Below are 21,512 nucleotides of genomic sequence, written 5' to 3'. Positions count from 1 at the left end.
TTCCTCGAACTGTGTAGCAGGGAAAGCCTCAGCCACAGCCACTGAGATTGTCGTTCTCTAATATCAAACAGCATTGATATAGTAAGAGGCATCATCTGCGTTCCTTGACTATCTTAGACTCCAGTTGACATGGAATAGATGTGATCCCATATCAAACACCCTGGGCGCCAAGCTACCTACCGCCAACGAGTATGAGAAAGATCTGCCAGCTAAAGGCGTGCAGCCAGATGCACTCCATCTCTCCATCTTTCTTTTCTTAAAAGGTCTCTATGGGTCGAGGGGATGAAAGGGGAACGGAACAAAACCGTCTGCTAAAAGTTCGAGTCGACTTTGTCTTATTTCTATGTACGGCGACTCCCAAAAGAGTCTTCTAGATTGAGCCTTGTTACTTGACATTGATCGTCAGACTTATGCCGGTCAGAGTAATGCCATATAGCGTTTCTCTTGATTTCGAGGTAGGCTGCACTTAGCCCCTCTCTACTCCACTAATCATTCTTCATTTTTTCGAAAAGCTGAAAGTCGATTGGCTTGCTTTGTCTGCTTGTACATCTTAATTATTGCACAGTGGCAGTTGCACTCAATTGAATATGCAACCAAATGTGAAAGCTTACCCAGTTGCCCCCCATACCCTCCTGTTCAAACCCTGATGGGAAGCTGGAGGGAAAGGGGGAGGCTCTTCTAACGAATATGTATAACCGCTTTCTGTTAGGTTTTATTGGGGTCGGAGTTGAGCGTGGTACTATGGTTACCTTAAATGGAGCGTAAGAAGTGAATATTCCTTAGGAGGATTGACTGCTGTGTAACACACGGAACCGCCGAACGCCTACCACTCCGTAATCGCTCATGGCTTTCGATTTTTACAGACGTCTAAGATCACTAAACAATAAAAAGAACAACATACTGGAAGGCAGCTAAGGTCTATATAAAAGCGAATATATACGTGGTATCGCTTTATCAAAGGTCGCGGTACTAGAACACCTACCTCTAGGCCATAACACAAATTTATTAGACGGTTGTTGAACGCCTTCTCAACAGGGATCTCTTCTTTAGCTGTTTGCATGCCTCAGACTCACTGTAGGAGGGGAGATGGATACCTTAGGTGCGTGTTGCTACACTCTCAGTGCACTCCGAGCATCAACTGGTAGCTGCAGATAGCATCGAAAACACATATCCAGCGTTGAGCCCTGTACTGATCCAACTGTACCCTCCAAATAAATGGAATACACTGCATGCCAACTCAAATAGACAGGTCTCCATAAGTTTCGAATAAACTTAAACCATTCAGTAGAATGTGTGAAAACTCTTTTCAAAAAGCACTTATAAGCAGGGCCGTAGGCTTTAAACATCATGTGTTACGTGGTTCGACTGCACCCCAAGAGGCGCCGTAGCTTTTAGCCACGTAGCTTTACTTTGATTCTACCGCCCAATTCCAGAGCCTAGGGCCCCCCGTGACCACTTGCTTATTGCGTGAAAACTTTGGTTGGGTGGTTGGGTATTGCCTCTAGCCTCGCAAGCACAGTAGCGTAGCAAGGGTCTTCAATACGGGTTAACTGTGCTCGTATGGGGATACCAAACTCGATATCCAGTCTGCAGAGGTTTCCCCAAAACCCATGTAGTGTATGTCTCAAGAATTAATACTTTTCTCTAGGGAAACTAAGATGAATATTCCGTGTAGATATACATAGGAGTAGTCGGTGTCCCCATGCTTACACGTTCACTTGGGCTGCTACTGGACGCGTCTAAGTCAGGATTCAGCATCAAAAGTAATCATTATTACGTCTAACAATTCAGTACCTCAATGGAACACCCAGCTCTATGCAAAATCAAGACTAAAACACCGTTCAGGCACCGGAGAGGGTTTCATCATACTATCTTCCCGATTGGCCTGGTGGACGTCAGCATGGCTTGAACCACAAGTAGCTTGCTGAGAAGTCAGTCTTTGCACAAGCTCAATCTTCAAACCTGTGCACGGTCAAGCTCAATTCCTTTTTGTAGCTAACTGCGCATGGACAGGTGCAATGGTCACAAAGTCTGAGATAACATCCTTGCCAAAAATCTACTACAAAATTTTGAATGTGTATTAGCTCGCGTCTCAGATGATCGTGCATCTACACTAATTTTCCTCACGGGTTGAGGGCGCTTATAAAGAATGGGCACGCAGGCCCCTAGTTCTTCAGTTGTAAGTGCTTACATAACGCCTTTGAATTGCGGAAGAAAGCAGCTGGAGACCCGATCGCACTGTCAATTCACGACATGAAGGGTTCAAGTAGTGCTAGCGTCTTTCCAGCTCTATTCCTGTCTCAAAAAGCACGCGCTTTTGTGTTCCACAGTTGCCCGTTTGCATGAATTAAGCACCGGGCAGCGGAGAGGCTTTAAGTCTATTGCCACTCCCCAGGGACGGGAAACCGCGAAAAAGTGCTAGTAAGAACGGCAAAATACAAGTTTGGGACAAGGGTTAAAAAACAATGCCGATACATACACAAAACAACGAAAGAGGGATGGGACCAGCACGCCCAGGGCGGTGCAATGCCTCCCTGGGGAAGCAGCAACGCTCAAATGTGTACTTCCCAGGCTACGAGGCGACAAACAGCAAATCACAATGCTGTAGAGCAGCTTGTACATTTTGCAAAAAGCCAATTTTCATGAAGAATTATCCACCACAATTGCGTCTTCTTCTGCAGCACCAAAAAACGGAAAGCGATTAAAGAGGGTGGCTGACTGTGCAGTGTGAGTGCCAGTCCTTTGAGGCATATGGCCAGGACAGGCTTCAGCACCAAGCTCAATCAGTGGGGAAAGCTTAGGGCTGAAATGAGAGTCGATCACTGCTTGGGGTGCTCTGAATAGTTGGATAATAAGATTGCATGGTTGGATGGACTACAGCTAGGATTATATTTCAGCATTGGCAGGTTAAGATATTGGGAATTGCTAGGAGCAATGCTCAAGATCCTGCATGCCTGGAGCTTGGATGGGAAAACTTCCTCGAAGCCCTACATATTGGTAAAGTGTGCGACGGCCTGTGGGGCTCGGAAACGCAAGGGATCATCTGTAGTTTTACGCTTTGAGATGTGTGAGTAGCATCTGGTTAAGGATACTTCATAACTCTCTTGTTCACTATAATATGGCGGAAAGCAGGCAGATAATTGGGACTTCAGAGAGCCTACCGGATTTAAAATGCAGTCTGCTGTGAGGTCAAGAGAGGGGTCACAATAAACTTACACCAAGGCGTAGGGAGGTGAGCAAGATTACAACATGCCAAGTACCTCAACAACTAAGGCCATGTGATTTCAGAACCAAGTGGTGGCTAAGATTTTTGGGCGGTGGGAGAGTTAATGACTGCGCACGACTGCACTGAGAAATGCACCCGTCAGCCCTTTGGCATGAGCTATGCGATCGCTAGAAGGTACTTTGGACATATCAGCAGATCAACAACCATAGCTATTTAAGGAGCGCATGATCCATGTGTTGCTTCAGCTAAGGACGTGTTTTCTGTGTCACTAGAGTGTGTTGCAGGAACGGGTGTTCACACTACTGATAGGGCTTACCGGAGTCCCTGAAGCCCTTGCCATTCTTCAGTGACTGGAGCTCCACTGAGAGACATCGCCTAAAACGTGCACGCAACATAGTAGAGCTCGAAGCCACAAAATGGGCATCAGCTAGATTGTAGAGACGAGCCAACTGGGGTGCCTGCACATGAGAATGAGTGTAGCGAATACCAAAAGGCTAACACCACCAACGTCCAAGCAATAATCAAAGCTGATGATAAGCATATCAGGCATAGTATGTGTGCAATGGAGGCCCACTTGAAACGAGACGTGAGCAGCCTCCATGGTGGCTAGTGTTTTAAAACAAACCAAAAATTTTACCACTGGCTACAAAGCCCACAACTGCGCCTTCGTTAATCACTGTAGTTCGCAGTTCTTACCCCATTATATCAGAATTCCCCCTTAAGTGCTTCTTCAGCACTCTAAACTCATAGAATCTAGCCCTTCAACGGAGCCCTGCACATCCTCCGCTTCCACACGGGTCACGTACCTGGGCAGCGAACCCCTTGGAAGTTTCGGGCGCTTTGAATTTCTGAAGGAAGCACTAGCCAGCTATTCTCTGAATTCCTTTCCTGAAAGTGGTTGCTGCCGACAAAAGACTACCAGTTCCAGGTGCTGATCGGAGGTGGCTCCTCAACGCTTATCAGGGATGCGGGAGAGCAACGAGTGGGCGAGTGTGTGGCTTTATCATTTAGGCACTCAGCACACAGAAGAAGCTAAAGCCTAATGGATGACGTTCTGTAAAAAGACACTCGCAAATACTGAAGAAGAGTGTGGTTGATGTGCTGTACACTAACCTATGCCGGAGTGGCTGGCAGTAATCATACTTGGGTACATGCGTGGTCACAAAACCACGCTATTAGCGAACGTCAAGTCTGTAGCCGTCATGATACTCCTGGTGAATCCGTGCAGCCTTCAAGCATAAGTCAAGACTAACTGTGTGACTTTCTAAAGCGTGACAGAGCCAAAATAATGAATTGAATAGGCATATTGTGCCAAGGCAGTCGCCCCTGACGTGAATAAGAACTTAAGCCTTGATCTCCAGTAGTCCGGCAAAAGAGCCCATAGACTCCAAGTTCTCTTAGATTTTGAAGGCTTTGCAAAAAGATGGCTTGAGGAGAATTAACTAGCTTCAGCTCATGCAAATCTAGGCATGGTAGTACATAATTCTCTTTCACGGCACATATTCAGGTCACCAGAAAACCCATGAGAGCTTTGCCAGTGTAATATCCCAAAAGAACGTGATCATGTGCTGCGCGCTAATAAGCACTGTGTATCAAAGCAGGGAAGTGCAAGCTTTAGAGTCTCCGTTGTTTTGAGCCATTGCGGACCTTCCCCTACGCGGGGTTGCCTTATCCTGTTGGCATTCTGGATTTTGGGACTAGTAGCGGCTGCCTGAGTGTTAGAGGCATAGGGCTCGGGCAACTTCGATAGAAACCGCAGCTCACTGCAGACAAGAGCAATTGCAGTGCGCAATACTAGATGTATCGAGCTGCGTGATTGCTAGCCCATAGATATGTTGGTGCCGCTTTTTATCTTGTTCACTCCGAATTCGTACTGCTCGGGGCATTCAAGCCAGCAAATCATTCAAGGATTATCAGAGTCATAAAATGTCTCTATTTGGCACATTATAGACTGTTGATTGGTTTGGAGAATCAAATTACTGGCGTATTAGTAGTGCTGGCAGTTCTCAGCCCCCTTCGCCGCACAGAGCTCTTTTTCCCCGTAGTTGATACCTTTGTTCAGTTTCCGTTAACGCGATGAGACTGATGGACAGTATTTTTGGCAGTTCAGAGAACCGGTAGTTTAAATCGAGCTGAGAGCACGGTAGACGCTAGCATCGGCTGAATGGAGGAAATGACCCTCGTTATCCGGCAATGCGAATTTCGAAGCATTTGTAATGTGGGCGATAAATGTCCTTGCTGCGGCACCTCACTCCTGTGTCCTCGTCAAGGACTGCAGGAACTTGAGCACGACAGTAAAAAGAGCAACAGTCCATAAAAAACTTAGGAATAGGAGCTCGGTATTACAACAAGCCCATAGAGCTTCGTACCGTCCTTGTGGGTGTGTGAAGGTAAATGCCAGTCCTTGATTGCTTTGACTATTCGCCTTATCTGGCTCACCTCCAGGAACCGACAGATAAAAATCAAAAAGGCATAATCGTTCACATAAAAAGCACGCACAGATAAACCTTCACATAGCGCGGGCTGTGCTGCAACGCGTAAAATGCGTACAGCACATGATGTAGGTGCCCTTGAACCTTCCGGCTGAAGACTAAGGTATCAATTATGTAGGCTGCCTTGCCTCTCCGGTTCACCGGGGCCATACCAACCCAACGTGAAAGCCACGAGTCACAATGGTGTGGCCCCAGTCATATTCAAATCGGCATTCAAGGCCCTTATTCTTACTAGGCCTAGCATTTGCTTTCCTCCAGCAAAGCCTGGACTACCTGGAGTGATTAACGAGTGACCTGGGAGCAGAACGTTCCCTTGCGCCGTCTCCTTGGATATCCAACTCACTTTTATACCCAGTGTCAAGTAATGCTAGCGATTTGTGATCACCAATGCAAACTTGTGGCAGCGCATGATTGACTGTTGGTGGGTCCCCAGTTGCAGTTCTATGCAATGTTGCCTTCTTCATTGCTTGCCAAGCAGCCTGATTTCGCTGGGCCCAGTTTCGTTGTTCGAGTTCGTTGGTTTTTGGCAGGCGCTTTCAGTTCCGTATGCTATGATCCAAGCTCTCATGATAGCAACAGTTGCATTATTGGGATGTCAGCGACTGCCAAGGAGCATGAGCTCGTGGTGGCAGTCTCTTCTTGCTCACCACACACTGTATGCTAGGGCCAGTTGACATGGCCTGACACCCGAAAGTCATATTTCCAGAAGAAGCCTTTGCTTTTTAGTCAAAGAAGCAACAGCTGCAACATCGATGAGACAGGACTTCAAGGGACGCACAAAAATGTAGTAACCCCTGCAGGAAGAAACGTCCTCTACTCGAATAGAGCCACATCTGAGGTGCTTCTCGTTTTAGTTATGATGACGCAAAAGCACCTGTTTCTAGTGTCTGGGGATGTATATCGAGGTGTATTCCCAACAGGTTGATGAAATCTTGGAGTACTTGCTCCATCTTTAAGGCGGTTACTTTTATAGAGTACGTAACCTCATCAGCGCCTCCATACATATCTTATGAGCCGACAAATCATGGCTTTGTAGCAGTTGTGGGGCGTTAATATCAGCGTGGATGCTGGCCTCTGCCTTATCACCATGTGTTCCGCTACCGAAAACTTATGTGGTCACATGATAACCTTTGCAGGTTGCTGCCAAACAAAACGAACCTAACGAGCCATTAAGGCTTTATGTGAAGCCGGCAGCTGGCGTAGGGACACGACATTCTAGTTCAGCCACAGCCGAGGGATGCAGCCATAGGCAGTGGGTGAGTAGGGAAAAGAAGAATGAAGCCATGCGGTTCTACCAACTATGGCTTTCCATTAAAGGACTCCGTAGGAAGGCACACAACTCTATACTGATTACATACCGAACATGAACTAATTGTCTTTCTTTTCAGATGAACCCTCTCATTACACTGCCTTCGCCCCTCAAAGTACCCGCATCAGGGGGGAATGGCAAACTTGGCGCTGCGCCCGTTGGCACCCTCCTAGCAATCCGAGCAGTCACAGCTAGGTGCACACAGCATCTAGCGCAGGCGCAAACATCGTTACTTCTTACCGCATTATGGTAAAGCTACTCACCAATATGCAAGGTAGGCAAACAAGTAGTTCGAAAGATTCAGTTTTTGCTAATTGCTTATTAAATATAATGAATGTGGTGGAAGGTGACAAAATGTAGCATAACCCGCCCGCTACAACCTGCGATACAAGCTCAACCCCGATTTTCAAGCACGCAAATATCTACCCACACCAAATGCACGATGGGCAACATTTCGTCTGGACTCCCTCCATATGGAAAGGACTTGCTAGCTCTGTAGTCAAATCTTGAAAGACTATTTAATTTTGTCCCACAGAAGAGGTGCTCACCTTTCATCATCGCAACCTACTAGGACCTCTGCAAAAGAGTAGGATGAAGTAGTGTAGTGCAAGTAGTTGCACCCCGTTAGCTGGTGAGTCTTTCTCATGTAGTCGCTAGCGGTAGCTTGACGCATAGGCACGTAGCATAAGCGGTTTTCGTACGGAAATATATATTGGTACCAATACAATGTAGATTTAGCTTAGCCACTTCGCGATTGCCCAGTTAAATTCACTAATGTTGACTTGTCTAATGGGTGTCTTCGCCTGCACGTAGGTCACCAGACTACACGAAGTGTGCCTAGAAAGAAATGCCACCTCACATGGGGCTTGCCGGCGCAAATGATGGTTTTGTAGTATTTAGGGTGCTTTGAACAGCATGCCATAGGTAAGGTCAACCTGATTTAGCAAGCTCTAACGAAGTACAAAGATGAACATGCAACGAGCAGTCACCCGTTGGATGGATTGGCACGAAAAAAGTTACAGCAAGAGTTAACTGCAAAAGCACGGCAATTATAAGTGATGACACGCAAAAACACCGAAGCGCGCGGGATGGAGTCGGTAAACCGCAAGCATAAGCACAGAGAAGGCAGAAGGAACAGTCGACACATTCCCAACATTGGAATGCAAACAGAAGAAGTGCACGAAAGAGCGAGGGCAACTGAATAAAACTAACAAGGAGCCAGAATGACCCATCATCAGTAAGAACAAACGGAAGGCGGAGGAAATTGAGGCAGCGAGGGGAGCTTCACAAAGACACAAAGAGGCACCAGAGTAAGGCATATGGCATGTATGAATTGTCAAAACACTATGGGAACACAACTGCATCAGCATCAGGCTGTAACGGAAGCGACACAGCGAATACTTCTATGCAGTGGTTCGGGCAAACCGTAAACTCTTGAAATAAGATGCGTTTGCATTCGCTCCATTAGTGCCAAGAGTTGATTGCATGGTTCGCAGGATACTGACTGCACGTCTATGGGGAGGGTGAAGAGTAATCGCATCGCGTAATCGATGATTCGCATTTCTGTGCAAAGCATTTGTGCGTCAACTGGTTGGCATCGTCTAAGGATGCAACTACCCACACCGCTGCTGCCCCTTGAATTTGGCCTAGGATATTACAGCAGATCAAGAAAGGGGCACTATTTGGAAAGGTGAAAAATAGGCACGCAGAAAGCCATCGTCTTTTCCCGGGCGTAGGTGCGACGGGTGCACAAACGATGAAAGCAGCACTCTAAGTCAATGGCCAAACTAAACCCCAGAATGCAAGCAGGCACTTCTACATGTCGCTCCTTAGCCGTCGCAGCCGAAAAGCCCAAGCTTATTCTCGGCACCCCTTCCATGGACATGAAAGCCACATAACCAATTCCCGATGATGGCATTCGTATAGCAAGATTCTTTATTAATATCCTAAGCATGTGCAGTCCGTTTCTGTGTGCTGATTAAAAATTGACTTTCATCGCACCACTTGGGTGCTCATTATCAAACGGTGTTGGCTGCTGTTTTCCTTCCCAAGCCAAGTCCTTGGACATAGCATCTTCAGCCCCCTAAGCTCGGCATGAATGACACTCCACTTGCGCGTACACAATACACATTAAGGCGGGGTTCTTATGGATTATGTGACACTAAGCAAATATTAAAAATACACATTACTCAATCTTGCAGCTCGGAGGAGAAAGCATTTTACACTAGGATTACCTTCTTGTTTCATCCAGTACTTAATACGACAACTTTGCGAAAATGGTCCTACCGGGGTGCGTGGAAACAGAAATTCCACATGCTTACTGCTTATTTAGTCGGCGATTCGGAATTCCAGTCAAGATCTCGGGATGCTTAGAATTGCAAATATCAGCATTTCTTGGCAAAAGTCGGCATTTTCTCCCTCAAAAGCAAGCAGATGAGATTCGAATGCTTACAGCCGTCCATGTTACTCGGTTTACATGGAGCTGACCATCCCAGTATCCCAGTGGATACTCTCGGCTTTGTGGATGTGTCATAAATTTCTTACTTTTTAGCTCCCTTTTTCTTCTTCTTCCGCGGAGCAGGTGCGCCGTGGCCGTGCGAGCCTGTGGGCTGCGCACCACCATACGGTGGTGTGCCGACCGATTGCTTAGGCCCTCCAGGTGAAGACGTCTGAGGTAACGTCCCAGCTGAACCGGGAACCTGTGCCACAGGGGCCGAAGGACCTGCACTGCCGGTGGGTGGAGGCGCTCCCATCGGAACGCCATAAAATTTACCCGTATGCGTAGAGACGCCTTCGCGCGGCAAACCCACAGGAAATCCATATGACTGCCGTGGTGTGGTCAACGCAGCGTCTACCGGATCTCCAGGTGGCCTAGTGGCTTCTGATGAGAGTGGTGGATAGAGCATTACTGCGTGTTGATACGCCGGATCATGAGCCGTGAGAAGAATAGATTGTCGGTGGCCTGCGGAAACGCCAGCGCTAGGGTCCGCGGAAGGCGGATAACTCACGAGACCGCCAAGATGCTTCGTCTGCCCTAGTGCGGCGGACTCCAGCCCCACACTCTGAAGTGCATTCTCGAGCTGCGCAAGTGCTTCATCGCCCGAAGTCAGAGGGCCCAGCAGACGGTGCTCCAAGAGTTCTTGGTCACCGAACAACTGAACGTCGCCCGCATGCTTTTTCCCCGCTACCAGCATTGTGAAAAGGAGAGAGTCTCGAAGAATTTGACCCCTTCTTAACTCTCTCACGCAAAGAAGCTTTTTGATCAGGTCTTCTACCATAGACTGTGGAAGTTGAGTCGGATGTGACTGCCATGGTTGTATGCCTTGTACGGCCGCAACCAACGTCTGGAGTGCCGCCTCTTGGACAGGCGCATGCACCTTCAGCCTTCCGTCTCTTTCACCAGCTTCAAGTGAGGAAGTTCCAAGATTTTGGCATAGAAAATCGAACATAGAAAGGTGGCGGTCAAGTATTTTTTTCAGGAAAGACTCCACTCCCTCTCCTGCAAGACTATTTACAGTGCTGGTTATGAACGAGCGAGCTGAAAGCATACACCCCGCTAGTGCTCCTTCGGAATGCCTTGTAGTTAGTACCGACAAAGCTGAAGTCTCTTGCAAAACCAGGGAGGAGAAGGCAACAGTCAATCGGGCGTGGGCAACCTTGTCAACTAATGGTCCGAGAGCCTGAAGGCACGCTCGAAGTGTCTCCGTAAGGCCTGTAAAACGGTCCAGGTGCACAGATAGATCGTATGGTTGCATCCATGGGGATGCCGCATGAGTGCTCGTCGCAACTTCAGTAAAAGGATTCAGGTGCACAGATAGATCGTATGGTTCCATCCATGGGGGTTCCGCACGAGTGCTCGTGGGATCGCCGTCCCCGTCAGCGCCTCCACAAGCTCCTTGAGGATCTGGGGTTCCTCCAACAGCAAGCAGCCTCTGGGCATTCCCGGAAAGAGTCCCAACACCAATGGTCTTCCAGCATCTCAATATGAGATACACTACTGTCAATACTGCACATAAAACTAAAGCGCCGATGAAAACCTGGTGTTTGGGAGCTGTACGCCAGCCGTGCCCTTTTGACTGCCTCGCACGAACGATCGTGTCGAGATCTGAGAAGAAGGAAAACTTTTCCAAAGGTCTGCTGTCAGACACATTGGAACCATGGGTGAGGGCTTTTATCACACTCATTTTGTACAGCTCGGCTACATGTTACCCCCTGTCCTACATACACCTAGCAATAGACGTTCGGGCGATGCCACCAGGCGAAAACTGCAGAAGACTCCTATCGAAGCACCAGGAGATGTTTGATTCACGAAGACAAACAGGAAGTATTTGAATATTTAAATGTCCTCTATTTCTGGTGGTGTCTGCTATGTAAGTCGCAGAACATTGCTCTCCAGCTGTTTACCGTTCATTGCAGAGGCACAACGTTGACAGCACTGATAGTTGCCCAAAAAATAGAGCCAAATAAGTAAAGAGAAAGGGTGCAACGAGGTTAATTTCAACGTTTAAGAGTGGATTCACATGTCCTTTTTGAAAATGCTAGAACCAGCGCGCAAGAGATCTAAGCAACCAATGAGTTCCCCACACAGTGCTCTGCCATGAAGCAAAGGACCCTGGATGAGAGTTGCTCTTGCAAGGAGGATAACTTCGCCTTTCACCAGGTTATCATTATCAAGCCTGTCAGCAAGACAATTCCAAGGTAAACGGCTTGATGGAGAGGCAGAAAGAAAGAGGCGTGGCTTGCTTCTGTACTCTGCCCGAACAATCGCGGGTTGTCTGGTGGCCTGAACTCACGCTTTTTAGGACATGATCTGTAAAAACTGAATTAGGCCTTGATATTGCATAGTTTATCATGAAATCTGTGTATGGTTCGTTCGAAAACTCAGCAGCGTTGAAGCGTCATGGCTCTCCTGTGCCATGTCCCATTCAATGTGGCGCTTACGCCTCCCGATGCGCCGCAATTTGTTAAGCTATTTTAAATAGCTTTGAGCAGCCCTCTTGGTGCGCCAGCTCCGATCGTTAGCTTTACAATGCTCCATATTTTGCCTTAGAGAGACACTTGCCCCCAGATTGAAGGCAAAATTTTATTAAAAAGCAATTTAGTGTTTCCCAGAAGAACTGTCTTCCTCCCCTATCCCTGCCTCTCAGGGATCCCGACATTAAGGGAAGAGGATAGCTAAGGTGGGCGAAACTGCGCACTCACAGCCAATTGCCCATCGCGTCTAATGCACACTCACGCAACGTTGAATCTTTGTAATATTGAGCTGACTGTACTCCAAATCAAATAAGATGCACAAGCAGACAAACCAAGTCCTCAGCTCCGTGAAATTACTTAGTTAAATACAACTCGTGGAACAGGAAGTGCCTAAATGAGGAATTTCACAACTGTACATAACCCATCTCAGTACAAAGACATGGCATCGCGTCTCGTATATTCCCACAAGACCAGCTGCTTGCAGGTCCCCGGAGGAGCTCCTGCCCTGCCGCTACTCCCCTAGCAAGCTGAGACAAGCTAAATAATGCAGATAAGAGGCAGCGCATGTAGCAACCAGTGAAAAGCAACCGAAGGGAAGGAACACACGTACTAGCAGACGAAGACGAGAGGCCAAACAAGGCGGCCGTGGATGTGCGCGGGCTCCGGCTGCAGCTAGCTTAGCCGCATCACAAATTCCGTACATCATTTATCTGACTGAAAGCTAGTTCAGAATTGGCTATTCGACTTGTCTAATAATATGTTCGATCAATTGCAAAGTACCGCTACCTCGATGCAGCGCACACGCTAGCTGTCCTTGACTCTTGATGTGGAAGCTTGAGAGGCGGGAGCACGGGAGATGAAGATTTAGTGAAAAAAGCTTATTGGTATCTCCCAAGCGTTTATTGAGTCCAAAGTAAAGTGTCTCCCTACGGAGGGCGGGGATCAAGCTTTGCCGTTGCAGCGCCGCACGGTTAAATGCAGCAGTTCCTCTCTCATCCATTTGCTATGGATTAAGTGCAATTACAAGTCTCCTTACAGCAGGTATTTGGCTTAAGTTGACTCATATGGCAAGTCAACTATTTGCTTTGCTCTTGCAATAGGCTTGGAGACTAAAATCCTTTGCCGATGGAAGTTGACGGTGGCGCAACGGCCACCGGGGCGGCAGAAGACGGTCTACAAATTGATGGGTACTCAGTGGCTCCACAGCTCATAGAAATGCATAGGATTTCACCAGTCAAGATGTTTATGAATGGGATGATGGGGTCGTGCTGGCCAGAACAGCATTATGGAGTAAGGACGGGCATGTACTTGATGACTTTAGCAGCTGGTTGGATATACACCTAGCGTTGTCCCCCGCGGCTGAGTAGCAGCGATTACTCCTTGCGCAGCCAAAAAAAGATGACGTCAATGGTGACTCTGTTGGTGCATGCGGTTTTAGTCGCCTGCAAGGGTTACTACAGTTCACACGCTCCCATAACTCCTGGCTCACCGAATAAGCACATATCAGCTGAAACTCTAGCCTTGGGAAGAGATGCGGAGGCTGAAGCAATAAAACCAAAGCACTAGTAGATTTAAAGTGCATCTTGGGTTCTCCAAAGCCACAATGTAGACGAATTACTACTTATGAACGATTTTGCTCAGGTCTACAAAGTGTCAAGTCAGGTGGTCGCAGGATGGCCAACGACTATCCCATCAGACACACCAGTGTGAACTTTGCGAAGGAAGGACTTCTTCAGGTTTCAGGAGCAAGAGATCGCAATACCTGAGTCGTTGGCTGATTTGAAAAACCCCAGTTGGGATCTAGAACCTTTGGGCGTCAAGAGTGTGTCGATCGGTCCTAGGCTACACTCTAACGTGCATGGGAAAACAGGGACGCCGGAAGCTATCGCTCCTAAGCAGCTTCACACAGCCCCCCAAAACGCACCCACTGGTGTTGTGGGAGGCTTGGACATGTCATTTAGGAACTGCAAGAGCATACGAAAGCCAGAGAACTTGAGCGACGGGACTGGACCTAGCGGAAGCAAGCTGCTTAGCAAGCAAAGAAGATGCATCAGGGAATCCGCAAGGGCCATAGCGGGCTGCGGCGGAGTGAAGGGGGCTATGAAGACACAATAGCGCCACAGTTGAAAACCATTCACTGGTCAGATATATGCTAATACAAGCTCAATTTCATGGTAATTTATCGCTGACGTCTCTTGACACTACGCATGAAGTAGATCTGTAATCAAAAAAGACGGCTCAGAAGTACATTCGGCCCCGTGTCTAATGTTTAGCGCAGTCCCTAAGGCTCAGACGTGCCTACGGGTGGCAGACCGTAGACATTGAGAAGTCTACAGCAGCAAAATTGACAATTCAAATCTGGACATGGGTAACAACATCGGGGTTGTCACTCGTGTGTTGGAGCGCGCAGCATGATGTAATCTTAGGTATGACCCGAATGAAGTATCGAAAGGTGCGCGTGCTGCCACAGAGGCAGTCTGTGGAGGCTATCATGCCGGGAACTGCTAGGAAGAAGCAGCTCCTGGTATCCACAATAACGCATATCATGCCTATGATGACGGGGTCAGGGTGGGTGTCTTGACAAGGTGACGCCGAGTCTGTATGCGGGCAGCCCAGCGAAGGAGTAGGAGAAGACTCTCTGAGCATACCTCGCGCCGTAGTGGCTCTGCGACTCGCTCTTTATCATGGGATACGACTGACGGCTTCGCCGAGGAACAGCAGGAATAGGCAAATATCGAGGAGGAGTGAGGAGATGTGCTAAAGAAGGACGAGCTATTAGCCGGATGGAATTTCGCTGGTCGTCCAGAGCATCAGAATTAGCGAATCACCGTGTCACCCCCAAGCTTAGCTCCGCGGCATCAAAGCCCTCATGGAAGAGAGGAACGAGCGGCGGGCGGATTATGCGTTGAGAAGAGCCAAATGCAGGAATGGACTAGCGCCTACGGGTTCACCCCGGTGCGATTCTGAAGAAACAACGGAACGTGGCGTATGTGCCCTGCCTACCCAATGCTCCCTCGCATCCCTGGTCCATACTTAAGAGGCCCTCTTAGGTCAAAGTCTGGACCTGGAGGTTTGGGGTAAGCAGCCACCCTTAGTAGCGGGTGGATGTAAGGATATTCGGTTAGTGCACGAGAATGTATGTGCAAAACGCAGGAGAGACGCGTACGAAAGTATGACGAGCTGCTATTGGCTGTGAATTTGGACCCTGAAGACGTGGTCATATGTGGCGCAGCACACTTTATAAGGTTCACTGGGTGACAAGTTGAAGATGTTTGCAGCCAAATGGCTAGGAGCACTTGCGATTTCCCCAACAGCCACATATCTTTCCCATTTGATTGATTTTCCTTAAAGCTGGGACGGCTCCAGAACTATTGATATTGGCTTTGCAAAAGTATCAAAAGTCTGCAGAGCATTCGTAGACTCTGCCGCGCAGGCAACCGACCCGTGTGGAGGCGGAGTGTCCAGATAGAGCTGTAAAAGTGCAGAATTCTAGGCTACCTGAGGGTCGAGGACACCCTAGGCCTGAGTAGCTAGTGAAAAGGGGTGGAGAACGCCAGCCGTATTGGTTTGTAGAGAGGCAGTTGCCATCTTGTTTGCTGTTGGAAGGATGTACGGCTTTGTTTGGCTAACAGCACTATTCGCCATAAAGTGTACTTTTCACGTTTCTTGATTATTTAGCCTTCCGGAGCTCATGTTCGCCCTGAAATACGTATATGCGTTTTCGGATATTGTCGCAATCGTGTTTTGTCGTGATTGTTAACTTGTTCTCCACGGCAAGATTTATCGCTCTGGCCCTATCCGAAATGCTGTTTGTATATTCATGAACGGGCCTTTTTTGAGTCAGCAAACTCGACAATGCTAAGTTTGTTCGCTGTAGGAGTTCACAGACATTGCTCTGTGAGGCGCTTGGGCACAGCTGAAGTGGTGTATGCTTCGATCCACATTTCACATTAGGCTTGTGTTGTGTTTCCTGGCAGCAGAATTTCACACATTTCAGTGCTCCGGCTACAGCGAGCCATCAGGCCGCCGCGGTTGTGTAGGTTTGGTCCCCCATTCGGTATTGACCAGTGTGTGTCTTTCTTTCCATCAACTTCCCCGTAGTGGTTCGACCTGTCTCGAATGCACTATTTTCACGTCTCTGCTTGCCTATACAGTGGCAATAGTGAGTGAATTATCTGGGTATCCTGCACTGTGTTGCCCTCGATGTACAGGTATGGCAAAGCTACTAAATACATTCTGCTGCACTAGTTGTATTGATGCAATGTTGTGGGCGTGCGGGCCATAATTGGCCATGTTCAACTAGCTGTGAATGTTTGAGGTCCTTAGAGGCTGATTACGCGCACTCTAATTGTCTTTCTTTTGGCAAGCTGGAAATTCTAAGAAGAGCGGGCACGGAAAGAGAGGTTTCTTTTATGAATCGCTTAACAATTTTAAATGAAATTCTTATTCTTATTGAAGCTGAAGGTGCCTCTTTAGAGCACTTTTGGTAAATTGTTGCACTATGCAATATAGTCTTCGAACGGACAAAGCAATAACTCGATTCCTTGCTTACTCGTAGCTAAATATCCAGAAAAAAGTCTTTAGGGGTATCTTGGCCCGCTCGAGCCTTTAAATCGGCATAATAGCAGGGGCATATGCTGCTTCCTGACACCCGCAGCATTCTGTCAACAGCAATATTCTGACCTAGGATTTAGGTTGGCAGCTAGGCCTATATCTATGGGGAGATCCCCTAACTTTTATAATTGCTATCCAACCAGAGCCACAGCTGCAGACTTGAGGAGCTGGATACTTTACACAGTATTTCCTATAGTTGTTGATTATTGACGCCTTCGCCTAATCTGGAGGAATTCCATCCGCATATGTCAGAGCCCTGACAAAAAAAGAAAATTATGCTTCGAGGTTCTGTGTGAGAAGCAAGCATTGTGCGTACTTGACAGTCGAGATAATGATGTATCAGGCGCCAGCATGTAACGGCGGGGTCTTCAGTCAGACAATCCTTTCAGCACTGTAGAGCATCATGAGTAGCTCGATAGAATGTGTCCGAAATCTTGCCTAAAACAGTAAGAAAATGTTAGCTTGCATTTGCTGCTAGGTCTGAAATAAACCCCTGGAGGTTGGTGTGTTCAGCAGTCACGTGTAATTGCTAGTGCTTCCGGCTAGTTTGCTCATGAAAATAGCACGCATATATGTCAGGTTGAACATAGTAAATGATAGATCTTCAGTAGGGTGCATTCATGTGGACTGGGATAAGCCAGGACACACGAAGGCGCATACTGCAGTAAGGCCAAACGGCCCACACCCAACGCAAGAAGCCCCACGGGCTGGCAGCCCCACGGCGTGAACGAAGGATTAATCGCCAAGCGAGCTTCGGGTTACAGCCTTTGAATTCGTCCTCTTTAATACTTCGGCTGTCTTCCTGAAAAAGCTGCTTTGCTCATCGTTGACTGCTCGCACTCGAGTCGTTACCGCTCGCACGTTGTCGGCCCAGGTGACTTTATTTTTCTCGTTTAGAGATCCCGTACAATGCAAAAAGAATGTGCTGCTTTTTATCTTGCTGTTCTAGTGGTGGTATTATCTTTGTTTGAATGGCTCTTAGATCTCTTGCCACCATTCTTTGACGTACGCAGTGAACGCCCCGCACGGTTGTTGGGCGCCACAGGGTTCTACCTCACATTGCTTACCACGGTTCACCCATTTCTCCTATTTTTATATTAGCATTTTTTGGTATGTCTGAGAATCATGGAAGGGTCATTCCATCACTCAACGCTTCGTGCTCGATCGATGCGCGGCCACCATTGTCGTTAACTTGCAACATTTGTCTTTACGGGGCTCCTCTAAACTTTTTGCCTCGCTGCTATTACTCTTCTTTTCCCCAATGCGTATTTATCACTTATTCTTGGAGTATGAAAGAGCCTGATCCACCCGTCCATTTTGCGGAGGGCGATTGAGCCGCACAGCCACGCACATGGCTGTCGGCATAGTGTGGTGTGCTGTTTGTTCTTGTCGCAGTCTTTGAACTTTCTTTTCGTTGAGTCTCGTGTATCCTGCCACTCTCGTGGGATAATTTTTAGTCTCGAGAGCAAAGATGGCGCAAACCGCTCTTGTTACCTCGAAGGGTCGCTTCCTCTTTACCTCAGAGAGCGTGAATGAGGGACACCCTGACAAGCTCTGCGACCAAGTCTCAGACGCTATTCTAGATGCGTGTCTGGCAGAAGACCCAAATAGCAAGGTAAAATCATTCTTTGCTTATCGAATGAATTGTTTTGACACCGTAAAACGATCGTTTCCAAGGTTACAAGAACGAGACCCCGTGCAGGAGTTACAGACGCTCTTCGAAGCATTTGATGAGTGCATGTTACCCAGTGCTAAGAACATGTCACATTCTTTTTCCTGGCTCGCCTGTTTTCGCAGGTGGCATGTGAGACGTGCACAAAGACCGGAATGGTCATGATATTTGGCGAAATTAGTACCAATGCCAACGTGGATTACGAGAAGATCATCCGGGAAACCTGCAGGGTACGATAAACACGGCAGAGTGGGATTCACCCTCGTGGGGAGTGTGCACCCAGCTGTCGGACTAGCAAGTAGGCGCTAGGGTATGGGACCTTCCGTTTGTTCATGATGTTCTTACCACGCTGGTAGCCCTATGTGACTGTTCGGGTATTGCAATTTGGTCTCAAAGGTTTCAGTGTGTCTTGCCGCAGGACATCGGGTATGACGATGAGTCAAAGGGCCTCGACTACAAGACAATGAAAGTCGTAGTGGCAATCGAGGATCAGAGCCCCGATATCGCCCAGGCCGTCCATCTTAACAAAAAAATTGAGGAAATCGGAGCAGGCGACCAAGTAACGTACCACCACCGTCCCTGAAACTCCATAGGCCTAGAGTTCCATAATGTTTTATCCCATGGAGGGGTATCGCTCGCATTGTCTGTCTGGATGCATGCGTACATGTTCTACACAGCTGTTTGCCGTGCAGAGTGTGCTGCGGTTGCGTCTTCCTGACTACTTAGGGTCACATGTTTGGTTACGCGTGCGATGAAACTCCAGAGTTGATGCCGCTTAGCCACTCGTTGGCAACTTCTCTGGGCAAGCGGCTGACAGATGTTCGGAAAACCGGAATACTGCCGTATATCCGCCCGGACGGAAAGACTCAGGTATCCGGTTCATGCATTTTATTTTTTTTCTCCACTTTCTGCTTGTGTGAGCCTGTCGCCTTGTAGGGCTGTGCATCCGGCGTTTTGGTTCCCAGGAACCTATCCTGGTATCGCAGGCCTCCGTGCGGGGCCGGGGGCCCTGCAGGCTAGCGGCGAGTGTTCAAGTGGGCTTTAGGGCTTGCATCAAGTATTATCTGTGTGGTTGCATATGCTAATATGTCGTTGTTTCGGTGCAGGTTACAGTTGAGTATGACAACACTATCGGCGAACCAGTGCCGGTTCGCGTGCACACAATCGTCATTTCGACGCAACACGCGCCCGAGGTTGATAACGAGCAGCTGAGGCGGGACATCATTGAACATGTTATCAAGCCGGTTGTTCCCGAACGATATCTCGACGCAAACACCATTTATCATTTGAACCCGTCTGGGCGATTTGTTATAGGAGGACCGCATGGGGATGCAGGGCTCACAGGCCGCAAGATCATCATCGACACATATGGTGGCTGGGGAGCACACGGGGGTGGAGCTTTCAGTGGCAAAGATTCTACAAAAGTTGATAGGAGTGCAGCCTATGCAGCGCGCTGGGCAGCGAAGTCTCTTGTTGCCAATGGCTTTTGCAAGCGGTGCCTTGTGCAGGTTAGTGCAACGAAAAAACCATGAAACCCTTTCACATTTCCGCGTGGGCCCAGCGTGGAAAACTTTTTGAGAGGGAAAGGGAGTGCAGATTATAGCACCCAGCAGAAGGATTCAGTGGGTTCCTGTCTTGTGGTGGACGGATACATATGTGTATATATATACCAGGATGCATGCATATAAGCACATGGGAGACAGATTTTTACTTATGCAAGTTATGCTTTTGTAAGGCGTGTTTTATACCTCTTGCTTGTTGGCTCTGCAGGTTTCATATTCAATTGGCGTGGCGGCCCCCCTGTCGCTCTTCGTTGACTCATACGGCACCTGTGCTAGTGGATACACGGACGATCAACTGCTCCGGATTATCGTGGAGAATTTCGATTTCAGACCAGGAGTCATCCAGAGGGACCTGCGCCTGAAGGTGCGCGGAAGGAAATTGGGGGGGAACGGTGGAGGGGCTAAGTGGGCCTTCCGTTTTCATGTAGCATAGCGTATGAAGTGTCTAGTGAACTGGCGGCTGGTGATTCTATGTTTTTGTATCACATGGGGCACTGCATGTTTGGAGATTGATTTTGAGTCGTGCAGTTGAGTCTACCTGTTCACATTCCTCGTGTTTGTTCCCTTGTACAGTTTGTCTAAGGATCAACCCGATGTGAACGAAGTCGATGCACTATTGTCGATATATGGAGTTCATTGTGGGTTTTGATGTGCTCAGGAACCCCTGTTTAAGGAACTTGCAGTGTACGGTCACTTTGGGCGTTGCCCGGAGAAGTATGCTTGGGAGAAGCCAATGGATCTTTCCCACTGCAAAAAGCCCGTCGCGTAGCTCGACGACGAGGGCGTTTACTCTGGGTGCAGCATCGATATTTCTGGGGATTTGCCCAATATAAGTTCCATTAGATGCATTTTTGCGTTAACAATATCTGCGGTATAGCATTAACAAGCATCACATGTAGCGAGAGAGCACAGTGTGGGCTGCATTGAGCGAGGGCTCCTGTGCAGCATATGCGTGTAAGCGTACAGGTTTCGGCCTTTAGAGGAAGCGGGGGAATTATTGAATCCGGAATTTCATTGGCAGGCGTCAGGCAGGGAATATCCTAGTTTGACTGCTTTAGCACCAGAGGTTGGCGCATGTTGTGTATCCACTGGGGCGCCGCTCTGCTCTTTCTTTACTGGTATCGGTGATAGTTAGGGAACCGAGATCTGTGATTCATACTGCAGCAGTTCGGCTTTACTCCTGGACTGCTGCATCCCTGTTGTTTCTTTTGCTATACGGAACCGGTAGCCGTAACCAAGTTGATCTGGCTGGGACACGGTAGCCCAAATTCCTGTTAGAGTCTGGGTGAGGAATCGTACTAACTGTGCAATGAGCATGCTAGATATGGGAGCACTGTGCTCCCCACTACACCTTCTAGAGTACCCAATAGACGTGCTTGCAAGAGCAGCAATTTGGGCAATGTTTGTCGAGCGAGCGGACGACGGCAACGCAGATGCAACATCTGTGCTCGGCTGTGGTTCTACGAATGGTCGCGTCTTAAACAGCAAACAAGCCTCCACGGGCACGCTTCAATTTGGCTATGTACGGGCGGGGGTGTTCATGGCTCTCATGACGGAACTGAGGTCGCGGTTGAAGTAGATCTAGCCATGGGCAGAGCGTAGTGCAGCTCGTGTTCTTTAGGACAGGCGGTTGTGAAAGTAAGTGTATACGTGGGGATTCATA

The 21,512-nt window shown here is 48.3% G+C and overlaps 1 protein-coding gene across 1 annotated transcript; it reads left to right on the top strand.

Moving 5' to 3' along the window:
• The first annotated feature begins 18,086 nt into the window (after nucleotides 1–18,086).
• LOC34618117 (S-adenosylmethionine synthase) lies at nucleotides 18,087–20,984 on the top strand. Its single transcript, XM_022731460.2, has 8 exons — nucleotides 18,087–18,230; nucleotides 18,413–18,517; nucleotides 18,706–18,846; nucleotides 19,014–19,157; nucleotides 19,394–19,795; nucleotides 20,058–20,213; nucleotides 20,508–20,609; nucleotides 20,832–20,984. Exons 1-8 carry the CDS (start codon nucleotides 18,087–18,089, stop codon nucleotides 20,982–20,984), a joined length of 1,347 nt encoding a protein of 448 aa, XP_022593302.2.
• Nucleotides 20,985–21,512: the final 528 nt, after the last annotated feature.

This window comes from Cyclospora cayetanensis, unplaced genomic scaffold (assembly GCF_002999335.1).
Source record: "Cyclospora cayetanensis isolate NF1_C8 unplaced genomic scaffold, CcayRef3 CcayRef3_contig_57, whole genome shotgun sequence".
NCBI classification, from domain to species: domain Eukaryota; phylum Apicomplexa; class Conoidasida; order Eucoccidiorida; family Eimeriidae; genus Cyclospora; species Cyclospora cayetanensis.
This window is presented reverse-complemented; position numbering and strand designations above follow the sequence as displayed.